This window comes from Melanerpes formicivorus, unplaced genomic scaffold, assembly GCF_026170545.1.
Source record: "Melanerpes formicivorus ecotype bairdi unplaced genomic scaffold, bMelFor1.0.p_v2 SCAF_2, whole genome shotgun sequence".
Classification (NCBI taxonomy): Eukaryota; Metazoa; Chordata; class Aves; order Piciformes; family Picidae; genus Melanerpes; species Melanerpes formicivorus.
Genome location: NW_027142354.1, coordinates 12,736,126 through 12,753,181, shown reverse-complemented (window position 1 = coordinate 12,753,181; position 17,056 = coordinate 12,736,126). Strand labels below are relative to the sequence as shown.

The following is a 17,056-nucleotide window of genomic DNA, read 5'->3' as shown; positions in this document are numbered from 1 at the left end:
CATCTATTGAGAACTTACAACTGGAAGATGCAGGAACAGGTCTTGAATAAGGAAAGTAAGAAAAATCCTCACGTGAAATCATGCACAGCCGACAGTGGAAAACCTGAAAATATATCATTCAAATGCCATCAGTACATCCAGAATTTGAAGAATTGGCATGAAGAAACAGGAATGTAGGGATAATTTGATCTTTATTTAGGCCTTTTTAAGAAAAGATCCATCATATTCCAATAGTTTAACACTGCAAATAAGATTTTTGCTGGACTGATAAAATGATTAACATCTACAATTTAAGGCAGCTGTTACATAGTGTCACATCAGTATTTCAGTCAGATTGAATTCTTCCTTAGGTACATTCATGCAATTTACTTCTACTGTATTTTTACACTGCACTTTGAAGGATATAGGATTGTTTTGTTTCCCCATATTAGTCCTGTCTGGTTAAGCTTTTCTCAAACGATCTGGAGAATGGACTCATTGTACTTGGTGCAAGTGAAGATTTAATGATTTAACGACTTACTTGATGGAAGAAATGCACATTGAGAATGCCATGGAGATAAATACACATTTTGTATGTGTATGTCACATGCAAACATGGAGACATAAGAATGGAGGTTGAAACATTATTGTTAGCTAAAATAATTTTCCCTCTCTATAAAACCCAGAAATATCTTTGCACTGAGCAGAGAGCCCCTTAAACTTCCTCCTTTCCAAAAGATTCCTCTTCATGCCAGCCTCTGTTGGGGATGAGGAATCTTTCATGGACCCATAAGCAATCTTCTGTGCTGCTTCTATTGTTCAGTCTGATTTTGGCTTTTCTTTTCCTGCTTCAATACCTGAAAACATACAGAAAACAGCTTTTAAAAAACTCAGTTACTAAAAATTTCAGTTTAGAAGAGCCTACATGGAGAGGCTCTTCTAATGAATTAATCTTTCTTTTCCCTTTACTGAATGCTCACATGCTTTTGCTTATGTTACCACACCTGCTGTGAATGAAAATAGCATCTGTACACCTGATGGCAGTGGTTGTCCACTAACGAACTGCACAGCCCTCCCTCCCTCCAGACCATTTTCAAATCAGCCTAACCCCTCCCAACACGCTCAGCCTTTGATGGCTCCAGGCATTTGGGAACACTTAGTTGCCTCACCTCCTCTGTTCACCTACAAGCAAATTACAGTGGATGCTATCATAGCTGAAGCTAAGCAGCCAACTTTGCCCAAAAGCAAGTTTTAAACATGTGTTTCAGAACTCAGTAAATCCCCCCCCCCCATTTCAATACTGGAGTTTTAAATATTTGCAAGTACATGTCCCTTTTGGTTTTCCTAAAGCATGAAAAGCCAGTTCCTGTTGATAGGGTTCCTGTCCTGTCTTGTAACGGCCGGGTCGTTCAGTAATATCAGGAGGGCTGAGATGAGTGTAGGGCTCCTTAAAGAACTTATCCTTGCTGCAGAACTTGTCTCTTTTTCTATGCTGAGCAAAGTCTGGGCCAGGCAGCAGATTGTGTTTTTTCTGGCAATGAAAACATTTAGCTATTTCATATGCCTGTTCCTGGACAATGAATTACTATTGGTATCGGACAAAAGTATTGTTCTTCTGACTAAGCCCTCTCTGCCAGACATCTCAAACACAAATATTACTTTTGGAGGTTTTGGGGCCTGCTGCATGCTAAAAAAGAAAGACTTCTGAGGACTGAAGGCAAAAGAGAAGCAGTATTTAAGAAAGCGGAGAGGAAAATCCAGTCACAAGTATTATCACTTGCTAATGTAATCTATGTGTAGATGGTAAGTGCACCAAAAGTCACTTTAAAGCAGAGTTAATTAATTCCAATAAGAGAAACAATAAAACCCATCTGCAGTTAGAAAGCACAACTGAAGAGCTTCCTCGCTGAAAGAAGTAACACAGAAACAAATGGGTCTGTGCATTGCCAGCAGCCCAAGTACAATGGCCCTGAGATTTCCTGGCAAACCAATGTAATGGAAGAGCCACACTCAAGGTTTAACAACCAAAACAAGAGGCCAGGTCCAAAAGATTACAGTGAGTTTACAAGGCCAATCACGAGTCTTCTCCTTTCAGCTGGAAGGAACTTTTCCAATAGTTTTAAATGAGCTGTTTTATTAGACCTTTAAAAAAGAGCCTCTTGCATTTCTTTTGAAGCACTCTACTGCAGATGCATCGAATAGTTTGGCAGGAACACATATACCCTCAAAACTGTGGACAGACATTGGCTTGTACAAAGGGCAAATTTTTCCTTGCCTACCATGTTTGTGGTTTAACTTGGAAAAACTAACTGCAAATCATTTTGTCAGTAGTGAGGTTTTATTTAATGCATTTTCAGAGGAAAAGGAAAAAACTCCACACACAAAACAACTCTTTCCCACCCTAGAAATCTTCTAATGGTAGATTGCTTTGAATGGCAAACTTAATCCTCAAAGTCCCTTTTCAAATAAGCACAGTTATCAAATAGTATTTTCCCAAGTCTGACAGACTGGCATAATTTTACATCTCTGGTGTTTGTGGTGTGCCTGCCATGTATTTCAGGTTAGGCTTATGCAAAGTGTGTCAAGCACAGCAAATCAGCAGCCAACCCATTTTCTGGTTTGCAAGTGCTTGAGCCACAAAGGACTTTGGATTGATATTCATTAACCAAATCAAGGAAGTAACAGAGAGGATAGTATAGCCATGATGAACCTTGGAAGAGGTTGGAAGAATGACTCAACTAGTGTTAGCTCCTCTAAGGTCGAGGGCCATGAAAATCTGGGACTTCTCATGCATACAGTGGAACAGTGAATGAGATTTTGCTCCATTTACTTATTCATGACTTGGTAAAAGCATGTGATTCTCCACCACATTATTATTCTTCATACAGGACTTACATCAACTCAAATTATTTCTTGTAGCTGCCTTTTCTTAGAAACCTCTTTCCTGAATTATCTTAAATATGTGAATATGACATCAAACTGAGGACTGAAAACTAGCCACGAACACTGTGACCAATTATTGCTCATGCTGGAGCATGGGTATAAAAACTTTGTACCCAGGTGCTAATATGGGCAAATGGCAAGTAAAACTGCTTTGAGCTTCTGACATTAGGCTCTATCTAATATATGAGACCTTGTTAAGAGATTTGTCTGTGAAATAAACTGTGAATTTACAGTGTATTAACCAGTGCACACTAAGTTTCCTAAAAGGGGATGCATGTTCTTCATACAGTCTTAATGTGTTATGGTCCCAACTAATGTGATGACAGAATTCCCAGGGAGCATGGATTTCACTCCAGATGTGATCTGCACTATAGAAATGATGAATGTTGTTTGCTTATTTCAGGCAATTTGATAAATGAAAAGCATCATTCATAGATTAAAGGAACCTACTTTTCATCTTGTGTTTGTCTTATTTTCCCTTGTCCTCAGCCATGGGTGGCCTAGGCAGGGTAGGTAATGTCGACTCTGCACAGCCAAGTTTATACTGCACTATGGTGATCTTTCATTGCTATTATTTTATTGACATGAACATATCGATTTCCCTTGAGTAAACTTATAAGCAGAGAACACCTTATACCTGAAAATACTGAAAGAATATATTTTTATTTCTAAATCTAAGCTTACCATTGGCAGAAGCTTACCATTCCCACAGAATGATACTATATTATAGCTGCATTTAATGGGTTCATCAGCTAATAAGTGGGTTGTAAACCAAGTGGGTTGTAAACCTCTCAGGTAACTGCCAACGGATCTTGAATTAGCTGTAAAAAAGAATACATAATTCCTAGCTCATTGTGCTCTCTAGCAGCTATTCTGTTCATGTGGCTGTTTTTAAGAGTAAGCAAGACATTTCAGTGGAACTTCTCCTTTGTTTTAGCCAGCTTAAAACCTTCTTGACTTTCAGGGAAGCATATCCAAGTCCTGCTAGTGCATTTAATGAGTTAATATTTCTGAAACAATACTCACATTTTGGGGTGTCCCAGATGTAGTTGTTCAGGACCTCTCCCACCAAGTAGAACATGTTCATTATTACAGTGGCAGCTGCAAAAAAGATTATTTTGGCCCCTGGGCTGAGGTGCTCAAGAAGTGGGTACACCCACACTCCTGTAATGTGGTGAATCCAGCACACCCTGAAACAAGAAGAAAAATAACAAGTACTGACTCTTACAGCCCTGTTTTTCAAAAGTAGCTCAGGCTGTAGGCTTAGCTACTGCAACCTGAAAGAATTCCAAGTTGCAACTGAACTGGAGCATCTGGATGAACTCCACCCAGAACAGACATCCTAAGTGATTAAAATATGATTCTCCACATCCTTACTGCTTTGTTTTTAATTTAATGCAAGCAGTTAGCCAATTTTCATGTTCTGCTGTAAGCAGGTATTTCCTTACTGCATTTATGTTTATGAGCAATACACTCCCCTGTTTTGTGCAGCAGCATGGGAACTGCAGTACCCTCTATGACAAGTAGGTTCTTTGTCCAAAGAGCATTCAGAGTTCCCCAGGCTCTCCTACACAGCCTAATTCTCTACATTCTGCAGCATCTTTCTTTCTTTTTTGTACACAATTGTGTGTTTCTGCTGCTTCTCCTTGCTACACTTGGCAAGTATGTCAGGTTTTGGGTTCGCCAGAAACATACAGTTCAGCTTCTCTTTGAGAGAATAATCTCTTCAGTGGTTTAGATTGCTCCTTCTTTTCTTTCAGTTACCTGCTATCGTTTGGTATCTATTAATTTTTCTGTAGGTAGGAATAGGGCTTGCTTGAAACTAGATTTGCAGGGGAAAAGGATTATTAATCTCCTGCTGGCCTGTGACAAACAGTGGGGCAGCTCACCAGAGGCAGAGGGATGGAGTGCTAGGAAGTGCTCTCAACTTGTAGCCCTGAGGCAAGCCAGGGACAATGCAACGGGACACCCCTAGGGAAGCAAGGGGGACTTGCACAAGAGGGTGCCACAGCCGGCCCAGCTGAAGTGCTTCTACATGAATGCACACAGCTTGGGCAATGAATGGGATGAATTAAGGGCCACTGTGCTGCTGGAAAGCCATGACATAGTGGCTATTACTGAAACTTGGTGGGATGATTCCTACGACTGCACCATAGGGATAGATGGGTACAAGTTCTTAGGAAGGATGGGCAGGGTAAAAGGGGAGGAGGTATTGCCCTCTACATCAGTGACCAGCTGGAGCTCCACCTAGGGAAGGATGGTGAGGTGGTTGAGAGCATATGGGTGAAGATTAAGGGGAAGACAGGGGAAGGTAATGTTACTGTAAGGGTCTGCTACAAGCCACCTGACCAGCAGAACCAAGCAGATGAGGCACTCAACAGGCAAAGAGAAATGGCTTCATGTTCGTACGCCCTGGTCCTCGTGGAGGATTTCAGCTATCCTGACATCTGCTGGAGGGACAACACAGCAAGGCACCAGCAAACCAGGATGTTCCTGGAATGCAAAGACGACAACTTCCTCCTCCAAATGGTGGAGGAACCAACAAGAAAAGGTGCTATACTGGTCCTTATTCTCACCAATAGGGAAGGGCTGGGAACCGATGTGAGGCTCAGGGATAACCTTGGCTGCACTGACCATGAAACAATAGACCTTAAGATCCTCACAGCAACTAGGAAGATGTATCCCAAGCTTACAACCCTGGACTTTAGGCATGCAGACTGTGATTGCTCCAGGGATCTGCTGGCCAAAGTATCATGGGACAAAGCCCAAGAGGGAAGAGGGGCCCAGCACAGCTGCTCAGTATTCAAGGATCACCTTCTCCATGCCCAGGAGCAAAGTATACCCCCAAAGAGGGAGGCATGAAAGAATTTTAGGAGACTGGCTGGATGAGTAAATAGCTCCTGGACACACTGTCACACAAAAAGGAACTATAAATAGTGGAAGAAAGGACAGCTAGAATAGGGGATATACAAGGAAGCTGCCTGAGCAGCAAACAGACCTGGCTAGAAAAGCTAAAGCTCAGTTAGAACTAAATCTAGCCAGGGATATCAAGGACAACAGCAAATATTTCTATAGGTATATTAATGGTAAAAAGAAGACTAGGGAAGGTGTGGGCCCCCTCAGAAAGGAAACAGGTGAACTGGGGACAAGTGACATGGAGGAGGCTGAGGTTCTCAATGACTTCTTCACCTCAGTCTTCACTGGCAAGGGCTCCATCTGCACTCCCAGAATGATGGAAGATAATGGCAGAGACTGGAAGAAGGAACTGCCCATTGCGAGGGAAGATCAGGTTTGTGACCATCTGAAGAACCTGGAAGTGTTCTAGTCTGTGGGACCCAATGAGATACACCCATGGGGTGTATATGCCACTTGCTATTCTATTCCAAAAGTCATGGCAGTCTGGGGAAGTCCCCACAGACTGGAAAAGGGGAAACATAACTCCCATTGTCAAAAAGGGAAAGAAGGATGACCCAGGGAACTATAGGCCAGTCAGTCTCACCTCTGTGCCTGCTAAGGACATGGAGCAGATCCTCCTGGAGGCACTGCTGAGACAGAAGAATAACAAAGAGGTGACTGGGTACAATCAGCACAACTTCACCAAGGCCAAATGCTGCCTGACAAACCTGGTAGCCTTCTATGACAAGGCCACAGCACTAATAGATGAAGGCTGAGCAACTGATGTCATTTACCTGGACCTGAGCAAAGCCTTTGACACTGTCCCACACCACATCCTGGTCTCCACGCTGGGTTTGATGGATGGACCATTCAGTGGTCCATGGGTGGCTGTCAATGGGTCCATGTCCAAGAGGCGGCCAGTGAGAAGTGGAGTCCCTTAGGCATCAGTACTGGAACCAGTTCCGTTTAACACCTTTGCTGGTGACATGGACAATGGCATTGAGTGCACCTTCAGCAAGTTTGCTGATGACACCAAGCTGTGTGGCACAGCAGACACGCTGGAGGGAAAGGATCCATCCAGAGGGACCTTGACAGGCTGCAGAGGTGGGCCCAAGCCAACCTCATGAGGTTCAACAAGACCAAATGCAAGGTCCTGCATCTGGTCTGGGGCAATCCCAAGCACTGATCTAGAGGCTGGGCAGTGACTGGCTTGAGAGCAGTCCTGAAGAAAAGGACTTGGGGGTGCTGGTGGATGAGAAGCTCAACATGAGCCACCAGTGTGCACTTGCAGCCTAGAAAGTCAATCACATCCTGGGCTGCATCAAGAGAAGCATAGCCAGCAGATCAAGGGAGGTGATTCTCCCCCTCCACTCCGCTCTGGTGAGACCCCACCTGGAGTACTGTGTCCAGTTCTGGAGCCCCTGTTACAGGAAGGTTCGGGATGTGCTAGAGCATGTCCAGAGAAGGGCCATGAGGATAAGCAGAGGGCTGGAGCACCTCTCCTATGCGGACAGACTGAGGCAGTTGGGGCTATCCAGTCCGGAGAAGGGGAAGGCTATGAGAAGACCTTATCATGGCCTTCCAGTATCTTAAGAGGGCCTACAAGAAAGCTGGTGAGAGACTTTTTAGTGTGTCAGGTAGTGATAGGACTAGGGGGAATGGAGCAAAAATAGAAATGAGTAGATTCAGATTGGATGTTAGGAAGAAGTTCTTCACCATGAGGGTGGTGAGACACTGGAACATCTTACCCAGGGAGGTGGTAGAAGCTTCATCCCTGGAAGTTTTTAAGGCCAGGCTGGGTGGGGCTCTGAACAGCCTGATTAAGTGTGAGGTGCCCCTGCCTGTGGCAGGCAAGTTGGAACTAGATGATCCTTGAAGCCCCTTCCAACCCTGACAATTCTGTAATTCTAAAATAAACATTTAGGAAACAAAACAAAAAAGAAACCACATCAATGAATTTCTGCCCAGTTTCACACTCAACATAAAGGAAAAGGAATAATGGTGGTTTGTTGGCCAGAGAGATTTTTTGCATTTGGCTACAGTAGACTACTGTACAGTACTGTACAGAATTACATTACAGTAATGTACAGTAGTACACTAATCCAAGAAACAGGATATCAGCTTTGTAGGAGTGCAGCTTGAAGAAGCTGTTTGGGTAAGCAATTTATTTCACTGTGTGTAACTGTAATGGACACCTGCACCCTCTGAAGGGACAGCTTCTGCATTGAGATCTGGCATGGTAAGTGGTGAGGTCAGAGGGAGCAGAGCAAGTCCACATGTTCCAGTAGATGGAAGTTAAGCAAGGTAATGCTGCCAAACAACTGAGCAAACATCACGGAGGCTAACCAGGAAAAGCACTCAGTGGAGACAGGCTGGGGCCCACGAACTGCTGGGCTGTCTTCAAAAATGTAAATATCTTCCTTTCTGACCCGGCAATTTGAGAGAAGGTCACAGAGAAGCACAGCTAGAGAAGACTCAGCAGCTGCACAGACTGTTATTGATGGCAATTTCCATGTCCATATGATTTGCTTCACTTGCTGGTACTTCTATTCATTTAAGGAAGACTTGATCACTAGATCAGCAGTTACAGACAGAGGGCAGAGACACAGAAGTCCACTCAAAACTATTACCATACATGACTGCCAAACAGAGTACAGAATCCCTGTTTTAACAACTCTCCAACACCCTGGAAATGTACGTGGTTGTCATAGCTTCCCTCCCCCTTAGAAAAGCTTTTATTACAGCCACACTCTTAACAGTTGGACACTTCATGTAGGAATTTACATGTGTCAGTAAATTAATCTGCATGATCTAAATGCAGATAAAACCCCTTTCTCCAAATGAGTTCACATATGGAAAATGATCTCAGCACTTCAGTTATTTTCCACAATGCTCTTCTGTACTGGAATTAACCTGACAAAGCAAAGGTATTTGAAAAAATAAGGCTTCCTGTGCCATCCAAGGTAATAGGGGATACCATGTTCCTCCTGATCAAAGAAAAAGAATGAAACAGCTGGGGAGAAGGTAATGGGATGCCCTCTGCTCCCAGGTTGGCTCAGCAGGGAGCTGTCGGTTATTGCCTAGCACTTTTCATTTTTATTTGCTTTCATTTTACAGTCGTTCTTTGAAAAACAAGCTGCAAGGAAAAAGTCTGAAAAAAAGGCCAGTGCTTCTTTTCACTTATTTTGGCTGGTGTGATGAAACTGTCTAACACTATAAAGCACCTTTACAGAGGGGCTTTCCAAAGGACCTTCTGAGCTTCCTCTAAGTAACCAAATTCATGAACCAAGCAGAAGGCATTTCATAGAATGTATTTATGCTGGAAAGAGGAAGTATTTTCTAAATCCAACCAGTGAGATCCTGAATTGTCAGTGACCTCTGGTGAGTTCAGAGTCTTTAAGAACAGCTCATGCATTCTGCTCTCTACTGCCCAGTACAGGAGCCCACTCATTGCTTGGTGACATTGCTTGTGCCTTCAGCATAGCTGTTGTAGGCTTCTCCTTAGTGTAGACACACCACAGAAACTCATGCTTTGAGTACAAGATGTGCTCAGGAGACAACAGTCACAAACTTTCCCAATCAGTCACCCCGATCTTCCTTAAAATGAGCTGTACCACACCGCTCACTGCATTAGGATGGAGCAGGATTAGCCTCCTCCACTGCTCCTCACTGAGCAGTGACACACTGACTATTCCTGCATTGTCTGTACTACAAATGGAAGCAGCAAAGGGATAACTGCTGCCATGGAAACCTCACCTGATGGCCTTTCTTAGTAGGTTCATTTCTGTTTGAATATCTTGATGCCGCACAATAAAGGGCTGATCACCTGTAGGCATAGAGCTTCCACACAAGATTGCTGATTACTGATGTTAATGAATGCCTTCAATGTTGCAATTCTAGTAGTCATGATTCCTGTCCAACCTCATTATTAGATATGCACAGGGGAGTATGCATTAAGATTTATTTAGGAGTGCAAATCTAAATCCAATTTAAGACCCTATTATTGAACAGGTAGAAAAAATGGGTCGTTTAGATAAAAATAAAATGAGAAGGAAAAGTTTAAGCTAAAACTGGACTGGCTACTTTTGAAAAGATAAAATTAACTTGAACATCCCCGTATTTTTGTTCTGTGGCAGCCAATGTAGACATAACTATGTGTTTTCAAAGATGAAGGTGTTACAGGTCATCAAGCCATTTGTCAGAACTGTTGAGGAAGAATGGAAACAGTCATACATTGTATTAAAATTAAAATGCCTCCTAAAAAACCTGGTGATCTCCAGAAATTTTCAATCACCCAGTACAGAAATCTTTTTAAAGAAGACATCAAAAATTTTACTTTGCAGCTGTTTTTCCCTTCCAGTATAGAGTGTAGATGCCGTAGATCTCTTATTATATCAAAGAAATCAGGAGGAATGGAAACCTCTGCAGAGAAGACACATGGACATTTATTCATTGGCTATAGATCTTTTGTTAATGTGGAAAAGTAACAAAAACCAGATGGAGCCTTGTGGTTTATGTGTGCTCCACCTGTCCCTTTGAGTAATGCAACTCTTACAATACCATGTGTAAAAGAGTCCTGGTAGAAGCAAGCTCAACAGGTGGAAATCATTGCAGATAACCAAGACACCTGAAAGATTTTGCAGTTGGAGGCACTGTACAGAACAGTTGCTCCTTCATGATGGCTCCTTTCAGCTATGGGAGTTTGAATATATTTACACAGCTTGGTGGCATGTTGTGTTCTGAACTCTTGAGTTTCCACCTGTTTCCTAACAAGTCGAGTCCTTCAGTGAAATCTGCAGCCAAACAACAATGAGTATTATGTGTTCTGGAAATGGGAACAACTGGATGAGAGGCTGTGTAACTTCAAGAGTGGTGAATTAGAGAACACAGAATAATAATGCATGTCATAAAATGACTGAAGAGCTCCCAATGGTCTTCCTCAAAACAGAAGCACTCAAACAGAACTCAGAGACAAGAAATTCTAATCTAATAATGGAAATAGTTTTCTGCATGATACCTAATTAACCACTAGAACTCTCTACCTTTTTTTTTTCATTAAGTGATATACATCACTGAAATAAGATACTTAAAACGTGTACAAGCTTGGAAGTCATCTTAGTCCACTCCTCTGGGTCACATCATGCAACTCCAGCAAGCTTCTGAAGTCAGGAGACTGTACAAGCCATAAGAATGTGTACAGTTATGCTTATGTTCAAAGAGTACAAGGTATGTAAAAACTCAAGACTGAAGAATCCAAGCACCAATTTTTTGACAAAGGTTTTGGAAGAAAACATCCCTTTGAGGCTGGTTATTCCAGAGTAGTTTGCTAAATCTGCTCCTGAAGCACCTGATATTAGCTACAGTTAGTATGGACACATGACTACCCTGATCTCTTATGGCAATTCCTTTCCTGAATCTTCTGTGTTGTTCAGGTTCCCAGTGACTGACAGATAGGAAAACTCAATCTTTGGTCATGAACAAATCCTAGGCCAATTCCTGGTGGGGCTACTCTTTACCAAACAACAGAACATGGGCATTTTCTATGCTTTTATTTCATGATCTTTTCTAGCATCACTCTTCCTTTTCCACAGTAAGTGAGCACTTAACCCAGAACTATTAACTTGTGGAATTTAATTGTGGAATTTAATTGAAGAAGGTGGCAGGCTTAAAGCAGCGGAATCATGCAAAACTGGAGTAAACAAATAATTTGTGGTTCTACAGTAGGGACCAGCCCAGTTCTTTCAAATGCAGGAGCACGATGACCCACACTAATTCTGTTCTACTTTTTGTTTCTCATACTGCCTGAGGCACATTTTCATAAATCCATATGATTTACCCCCCCACACCTTTTCACCTCTCCCAAAAACACAGGACAGCTTGTTCTTCATCTGATTAGAATTGTTAAGATCTTGGCCTTAGTAAGATGCTGGACTTCTTATAATAGCAGCCAGCCAGGTCTAAGACACCCATACCAAAAATGTGTATTGTTTAGGAATTTTAAAGACTAAAAAATTAGGAAGTAACATTATTCTGTTCTGTTCCATCTTCTTACACCAGATTCTTTGTTGATCTGAGCAATGCTGAACCATGCATGGAACACAGGACTGTACTACTCGTATGGGGTGGCTTATGCACTCAGAAGATGACAAGTACCAGAAAACCGAAGCTACAAATGTCACATGCAAAACATACTTAGCATGATACGGTGCTGGCACCCTCTGGGATGAACAAAGCCTAGCAGAAATTTGTGTTTACTTACAGGTAGCTCAAATGACAGAAACTGCAGAATCACTGCAAGGTGCTGTCATCTTTGGAAGTAATATATTTTGATAAATAATATTTCATTTTAAATATAGTAATGGTTGCTATGCCTTCTTGAGCTGTATTTTAAGGAGCTGCACAAGCAAGTGAGAATGTATTATCCATGCATGTCATCTGTGATTGCACTGTTGCTTTGACTGAAACATTTGAGGATGTGGAGGTGGAGGGGAGCCAGAGTGTAACAGTCCATAATGTCTATATCAGACCTAACAGGCTGAGGATTAATGCAGCTTTCTCTCACTGAAAGCACTTCTGCTCTCCCACACTCCTTTCTGGGTCAGGTACAGGGGATACTAATCTTCTCCTGGCCTATTTCTGCTGCTTCTAGTTCTTCCTACTCTTTCCTGTTCTGAGCAGCTCTGACTCCAACTCTTTTCTCCTCCTCTGCATTGTCTCATCACCCACCTCTCTGTCAGCCTTCCGCTCTGATTTCAAAGCCTCTCTCTCCCTCAGAGCTTTTTCCACTTGTATGATTTCAACTTTCAAGCTTCTGATCTGTGAGCTGCACATTTCCTTACACATTTCTCTTTTAACCCATGGTTCTAGGTAATTTCATTTACTAAATGACTTTTCACTGATTCCTCTGATCTCAAACTTCTGCCCCCAGTGTTCACTTCCAAAAGCATTCACCACCCTCTCCCTACATAATGACCCTCAGCATACCTTAGCACAGCCATGCTGTGTCTCTTCTGCTCCAGTAGCACTAGCAACCTCAGAAATCTTGCTTCTTAATCCTGCCCTTCTTTATTGATATGGCTGTCAATTCCCACCAAGCTTCACATTCTAACTCTCCACCCTTCTCTTATGAATGTCCAGGTTTGTTCCAGCAGTCTGCATCCTCATCCCTATTCCAACATCTACTCTTTTAAATCTTCCTCTCCTTCTATGGAGATTCACTAGCACGAATCCTACAGCACGGCTGACAGCATCAATCTCAAATTTATTCCAAATTCTCTGAGTACATTCCTTTCTTAAATTAATTCAGCAAATTATCCCATCTAAATGCTCTCCCTTGGCAAAAGTACAGAACTCTCCTAAAGTCTTTTCAAGAGAAACTTTATTTTCAACTGAAGTTTAAAGGTACCTGAGCTCTTTAAATAGATTTATCAAAGAATGAAGGAAAGAATCAAGTTCTAACTTGGCACATGTGGAGGCAGCTCCTAGTGAGACAGAAATAAGAAAGCAGATCAAGTCTTGTGCTCCTAAACACAGACCCCAGCATGACTGGAGCAGTGGAGTCAGGTTCTTAGAGTCTGTTTTTTTGGTGTCCTTAAGTGCTCAAAATCAGAGGGAACAAGAAAACCATTTTAAATAAACGTATTTGTCTCAGTTTATTTTAGGGACCTATTAGGCTCTGATACTAGTTATCATGAAGTCATTCTTATTACAAGAAGCAACACATTTCTGGCTCTTTTCTGCTCCTTGACAACCAACTCCGTGCACCCATTGGCAGTATTTTGTGGTAGTACTGGCAAGCTCTTGGATTTTCTTAGTGTTATCTAGATTTAACAATTCAATACAAGTTGTGACCTTTACAAGCCATGCTAAATAAAGCAAATCAACCTTCCCAGTCTTATCCCATGGCCTTGATCCTGAAAGCCCATGTATGGTCTGCAACAGGCAATTCAAGTCTGTGAATTCTCTGCCTGGGCACAGTTCCTTAAGAGCAAGGCAGAGCTCCCCCTCCCTGAGAGCATGTGAGCCAAGCGTGCCTACTCAAATGCTCTCTGAGTGAAGAGAGAGAATATAAAAAACCTGAAAGAAAAACAGAAAAACGTTTTATGCTTCTCAGATAGTATGTCTCAGAGTAATGTTCAGGGGATAGCAAGTTATTCAGCTATGTCCTTCCAATCTCAGTGACTCTGTTCAGAGCTGTTAGCCTGTTTTCTCATTTAACAAACATATACATTAAAAGGTTGCTATTCCACCATCTCTTTCATAAGTAAAAGATTTGGTCGCATATGAAGCTCAAAAAAAACATCCAATCTGAGGTCTCTTCCCACCTTGGTGATACTGTACAATATCCTCATGCATACTCCTTTACAGTACATAGTGTGATGTGATACAGAAATCATGTAGCATAGTAACAATGGTTCCACTGAAGTGAGGAGAGAGTTCAAAATTTAAGGGAGACAAAGACCATCAGGTTAGCAAGTCTCTATACTGAGAGCTGCAGTGAAAACACTTCTAGTGAGGGAAATGCAGCATAGGAAAAAAGACAAATTCTCAAGAAGCAGACCCATAACTTCTAAGTAAGAAAATATAAACCAAGAACTAAGCCCCCACAGGGGACTCATGGACAACCAAAGATACAAAGGAAGGAAGTTCCACCAGGTTGCCCATAACTAAGTCATTTGCAGGTCTAGTCTCATTTTAATGCACTGTGCTAACCTTGAAGTGTCTAAATGGTACACCAACAAGAGCAGTAATTAAGTGATTGAGTAATTGAGTGATTAAGGTCTCTACTTCAGTGTGGTTACTTAGCAGCAGGAATGTATTGGATCTTTGAAAGGCTAGTCTTGAGTAAAAGGTATGGAAAAATCCCTCACTTTTAATGCTTTCTGGTAAATTTTCCCAACCTCTGAAGTAAAACAGATTATTTTGGTATCACTGAGCCAAGATTTGGCTTGCAGCTTCAACCAAATCTTGTATAGAGGCTTCAATAGCACCTGCAGGCTGAAGACATGCAGAACGTGCAGATGATGGCACAGTGCAGTACATGCCTACCCTAGTCTTCCCCAAAGATCTTTCGTAAGAGTAGATGGAGAAGTGGGCTGCAAGTGCAGAATTTAGCAGGATGAAGAAGAAGGATGAAGAAGAAATTGTCTCAGAACACCTTTAGAGAAATCACAATTTGGAATAAGGTGAATCACTTTATTTAGAATAAACCAAACCAGGTTGGAAGAGACCTTCAAGATCATCGTGTCCAACCCATCAACCAATCCAACCCACCCAAACAGCTAACCCATGGCACCAAGCACCCCATCAAGTCTCCTCCTGAACACCTCCAATGACGGCAACTCCACCACCTCCTTGGGCAACCCATTCCAATGGGCAATCACTCTTTCTGTATAGAACTTCTTGCTAACATCCAACCTAAACCTCCCCTGGCGCAGCCTGAGACTGTGTCCTCTTGTTCTGGTACTGGCTGCCTGGGAGAAGAGACCATCATCTGCCTGTCTACAACCTCCCTGTAGGTAGTTGTAGAGAGTGATAAGGTCGCCCTTGAGTCTCCTCCTCTCCAGGCTAAGCAATCCCAGCTCCCTCAGTCTTTCCTCATAGGGCTTGTGTTCCAAACCCCTCACCTTCACCCTCACTTGAGAATATCCCTATCCATTCACAATATAATGAACGTGTAGGCAAAGCCAATGAACAGCAAAAGCAAAGGGAGATGATCACAGGCTGTAACTGGGTATCTACTTAGTAGTTAATTTCTTAATGTGGAATATTATTCCTCTGCTTTATTTGTCAAGCCATATGAGTATCACACTGCTATTGTAACAGATTCTTAAAAGATTTTAAGACACCTCTGGTTTTATTCTGCTTGCTGAACTGGACTGTTTTAATTGTCTCTTCCCGTTGAATACGTGTCTCTCACATAGGCAGGTGTTTGAATAGGCACTACTTAATTTAATGTTGTATAAGAAAGGCTATTTCTGGTTTAGTTTCATTTTTCACAAACATTTTTATTTTTAAAACAAGCTTCAGAGCATTTGGATTACTGGCTTATTCTGTAATCAGTTTTATCACAAGAATTTATTAGCTAGTAAAGAGGAAAGACAGTGTTCTATCATTTCTTTTGCCACTTAAATACTGATGCAGGAAATAATTTGCCTATTCTCAATTTTACTTGATAGAAAAAAAACCCCAAGCAATAAAACTAAGCTCCAAGAAAAATATTTAGCTTGCAAAAAACTTGAAAAATGTACCCTTGGAAAGACCACTGCTTACATGGGATTGTTCAACAAATTCCTGTTGTGTGAGGTTTGGCATATACTTTCTAAAAATATAAGCATCTGGGGAAACCAGACAAAGCCCAGGTCTTGGACCAAAGGAGGCATGCAGCATGAATCTGTTGGTGATTATATCCATAATGAAGTATGTGCCCAAATTTAGCCGCACGAATCCCCCAGCACAATACGAAACCCCAGCGCGTACAGCCCTTACCATAAAATATAGCCAACAGCGAAGGTGCACACTGCAGTCAGGCCACAGCTCCTGCTGGGATACTGATGATGTGTTGTTCTCATCTCGATTAATACAAAGGGCAAGACTGTCGTGTGCTGAAAAACCAAAACAAGGGAAAACCAGGTGATACAAATGATTCTCACTGCATTTCCATGCTAGTTCTATGATAAGGAGCTTAACCACAAAACCCTGAAGACAATTTCTTGATGGCTAGTGAGACAGTCTAAAATGACTGTCCATAAAGCTGAACAACAACCCAAACAATATTGCAGCTATAACATCCAAAAGCTTGAGAGAGCAGAGAAAAACTGAGTAAGCAGAATATGCATTTCCTTTTCTCCAGGAATCCAAGGCAGATACTCAGTGAGTAAAAGGGGGATGTGGCAGGAGGGGACACAGGTCCCAGCTCCAGTTTGGCCTTGCAGTTGCTCTGTGAACTTTGCCACATCACCTCGTTCTTTTTGATCCTTCAAGTTAGCAGGCAAGACATTTTCAGGGACTCTAAGCACAAACAATGCCAAAATAATTACTATAAATGCTCCTGACAATTAGGTTTATATCTATCTTGATATGGAGACTTGAAAACAACGGACATATTTTCAAATGTTAGCCTCAATACCTTTGTTCCTTCACCTGTAAGACAGGAGCAATTATCTTCTTCAGAAAGGTGTTGTGAATCCTAATTTGTTAGTTGTGCAAAATGGTTTTAGACTCCCAAATGAAACATATG

General features: G+C 42.0%; 1 protein-coding gene across 1 annotated transcript in view; it reads right to left on the bottom strand.

Annotated features, from left to right (window-relative positions):
* Nucleotides 1–172: 172 nt before the first annotated feature.
* The window catches only part of AIG1 (androgen induced 1), a 129,714-nt gene continuing 112,830 nt past the window's right edge, over nt 173–17,056 (bottom strand). Inside the window, exons 4-6 of the mRNA XM_068150895.1 lie at nt 16,306–16,421; nt 3,949–4,112; nt 173–836 (exon numbers count right to left, since the gene is read on the bottom strand). Coding sequence (XP_068006996.1) covers nt 799–836; nt 3,949–4,112; nt 16,306–16,421 — 318 coding nt within the window. The 3' untranslated portion in view covers nt 173–798. The remainder of the gene's footprint in view (nt 837–3,948; nt 4,113–16,305; nt 16,422–17,056) is intronic.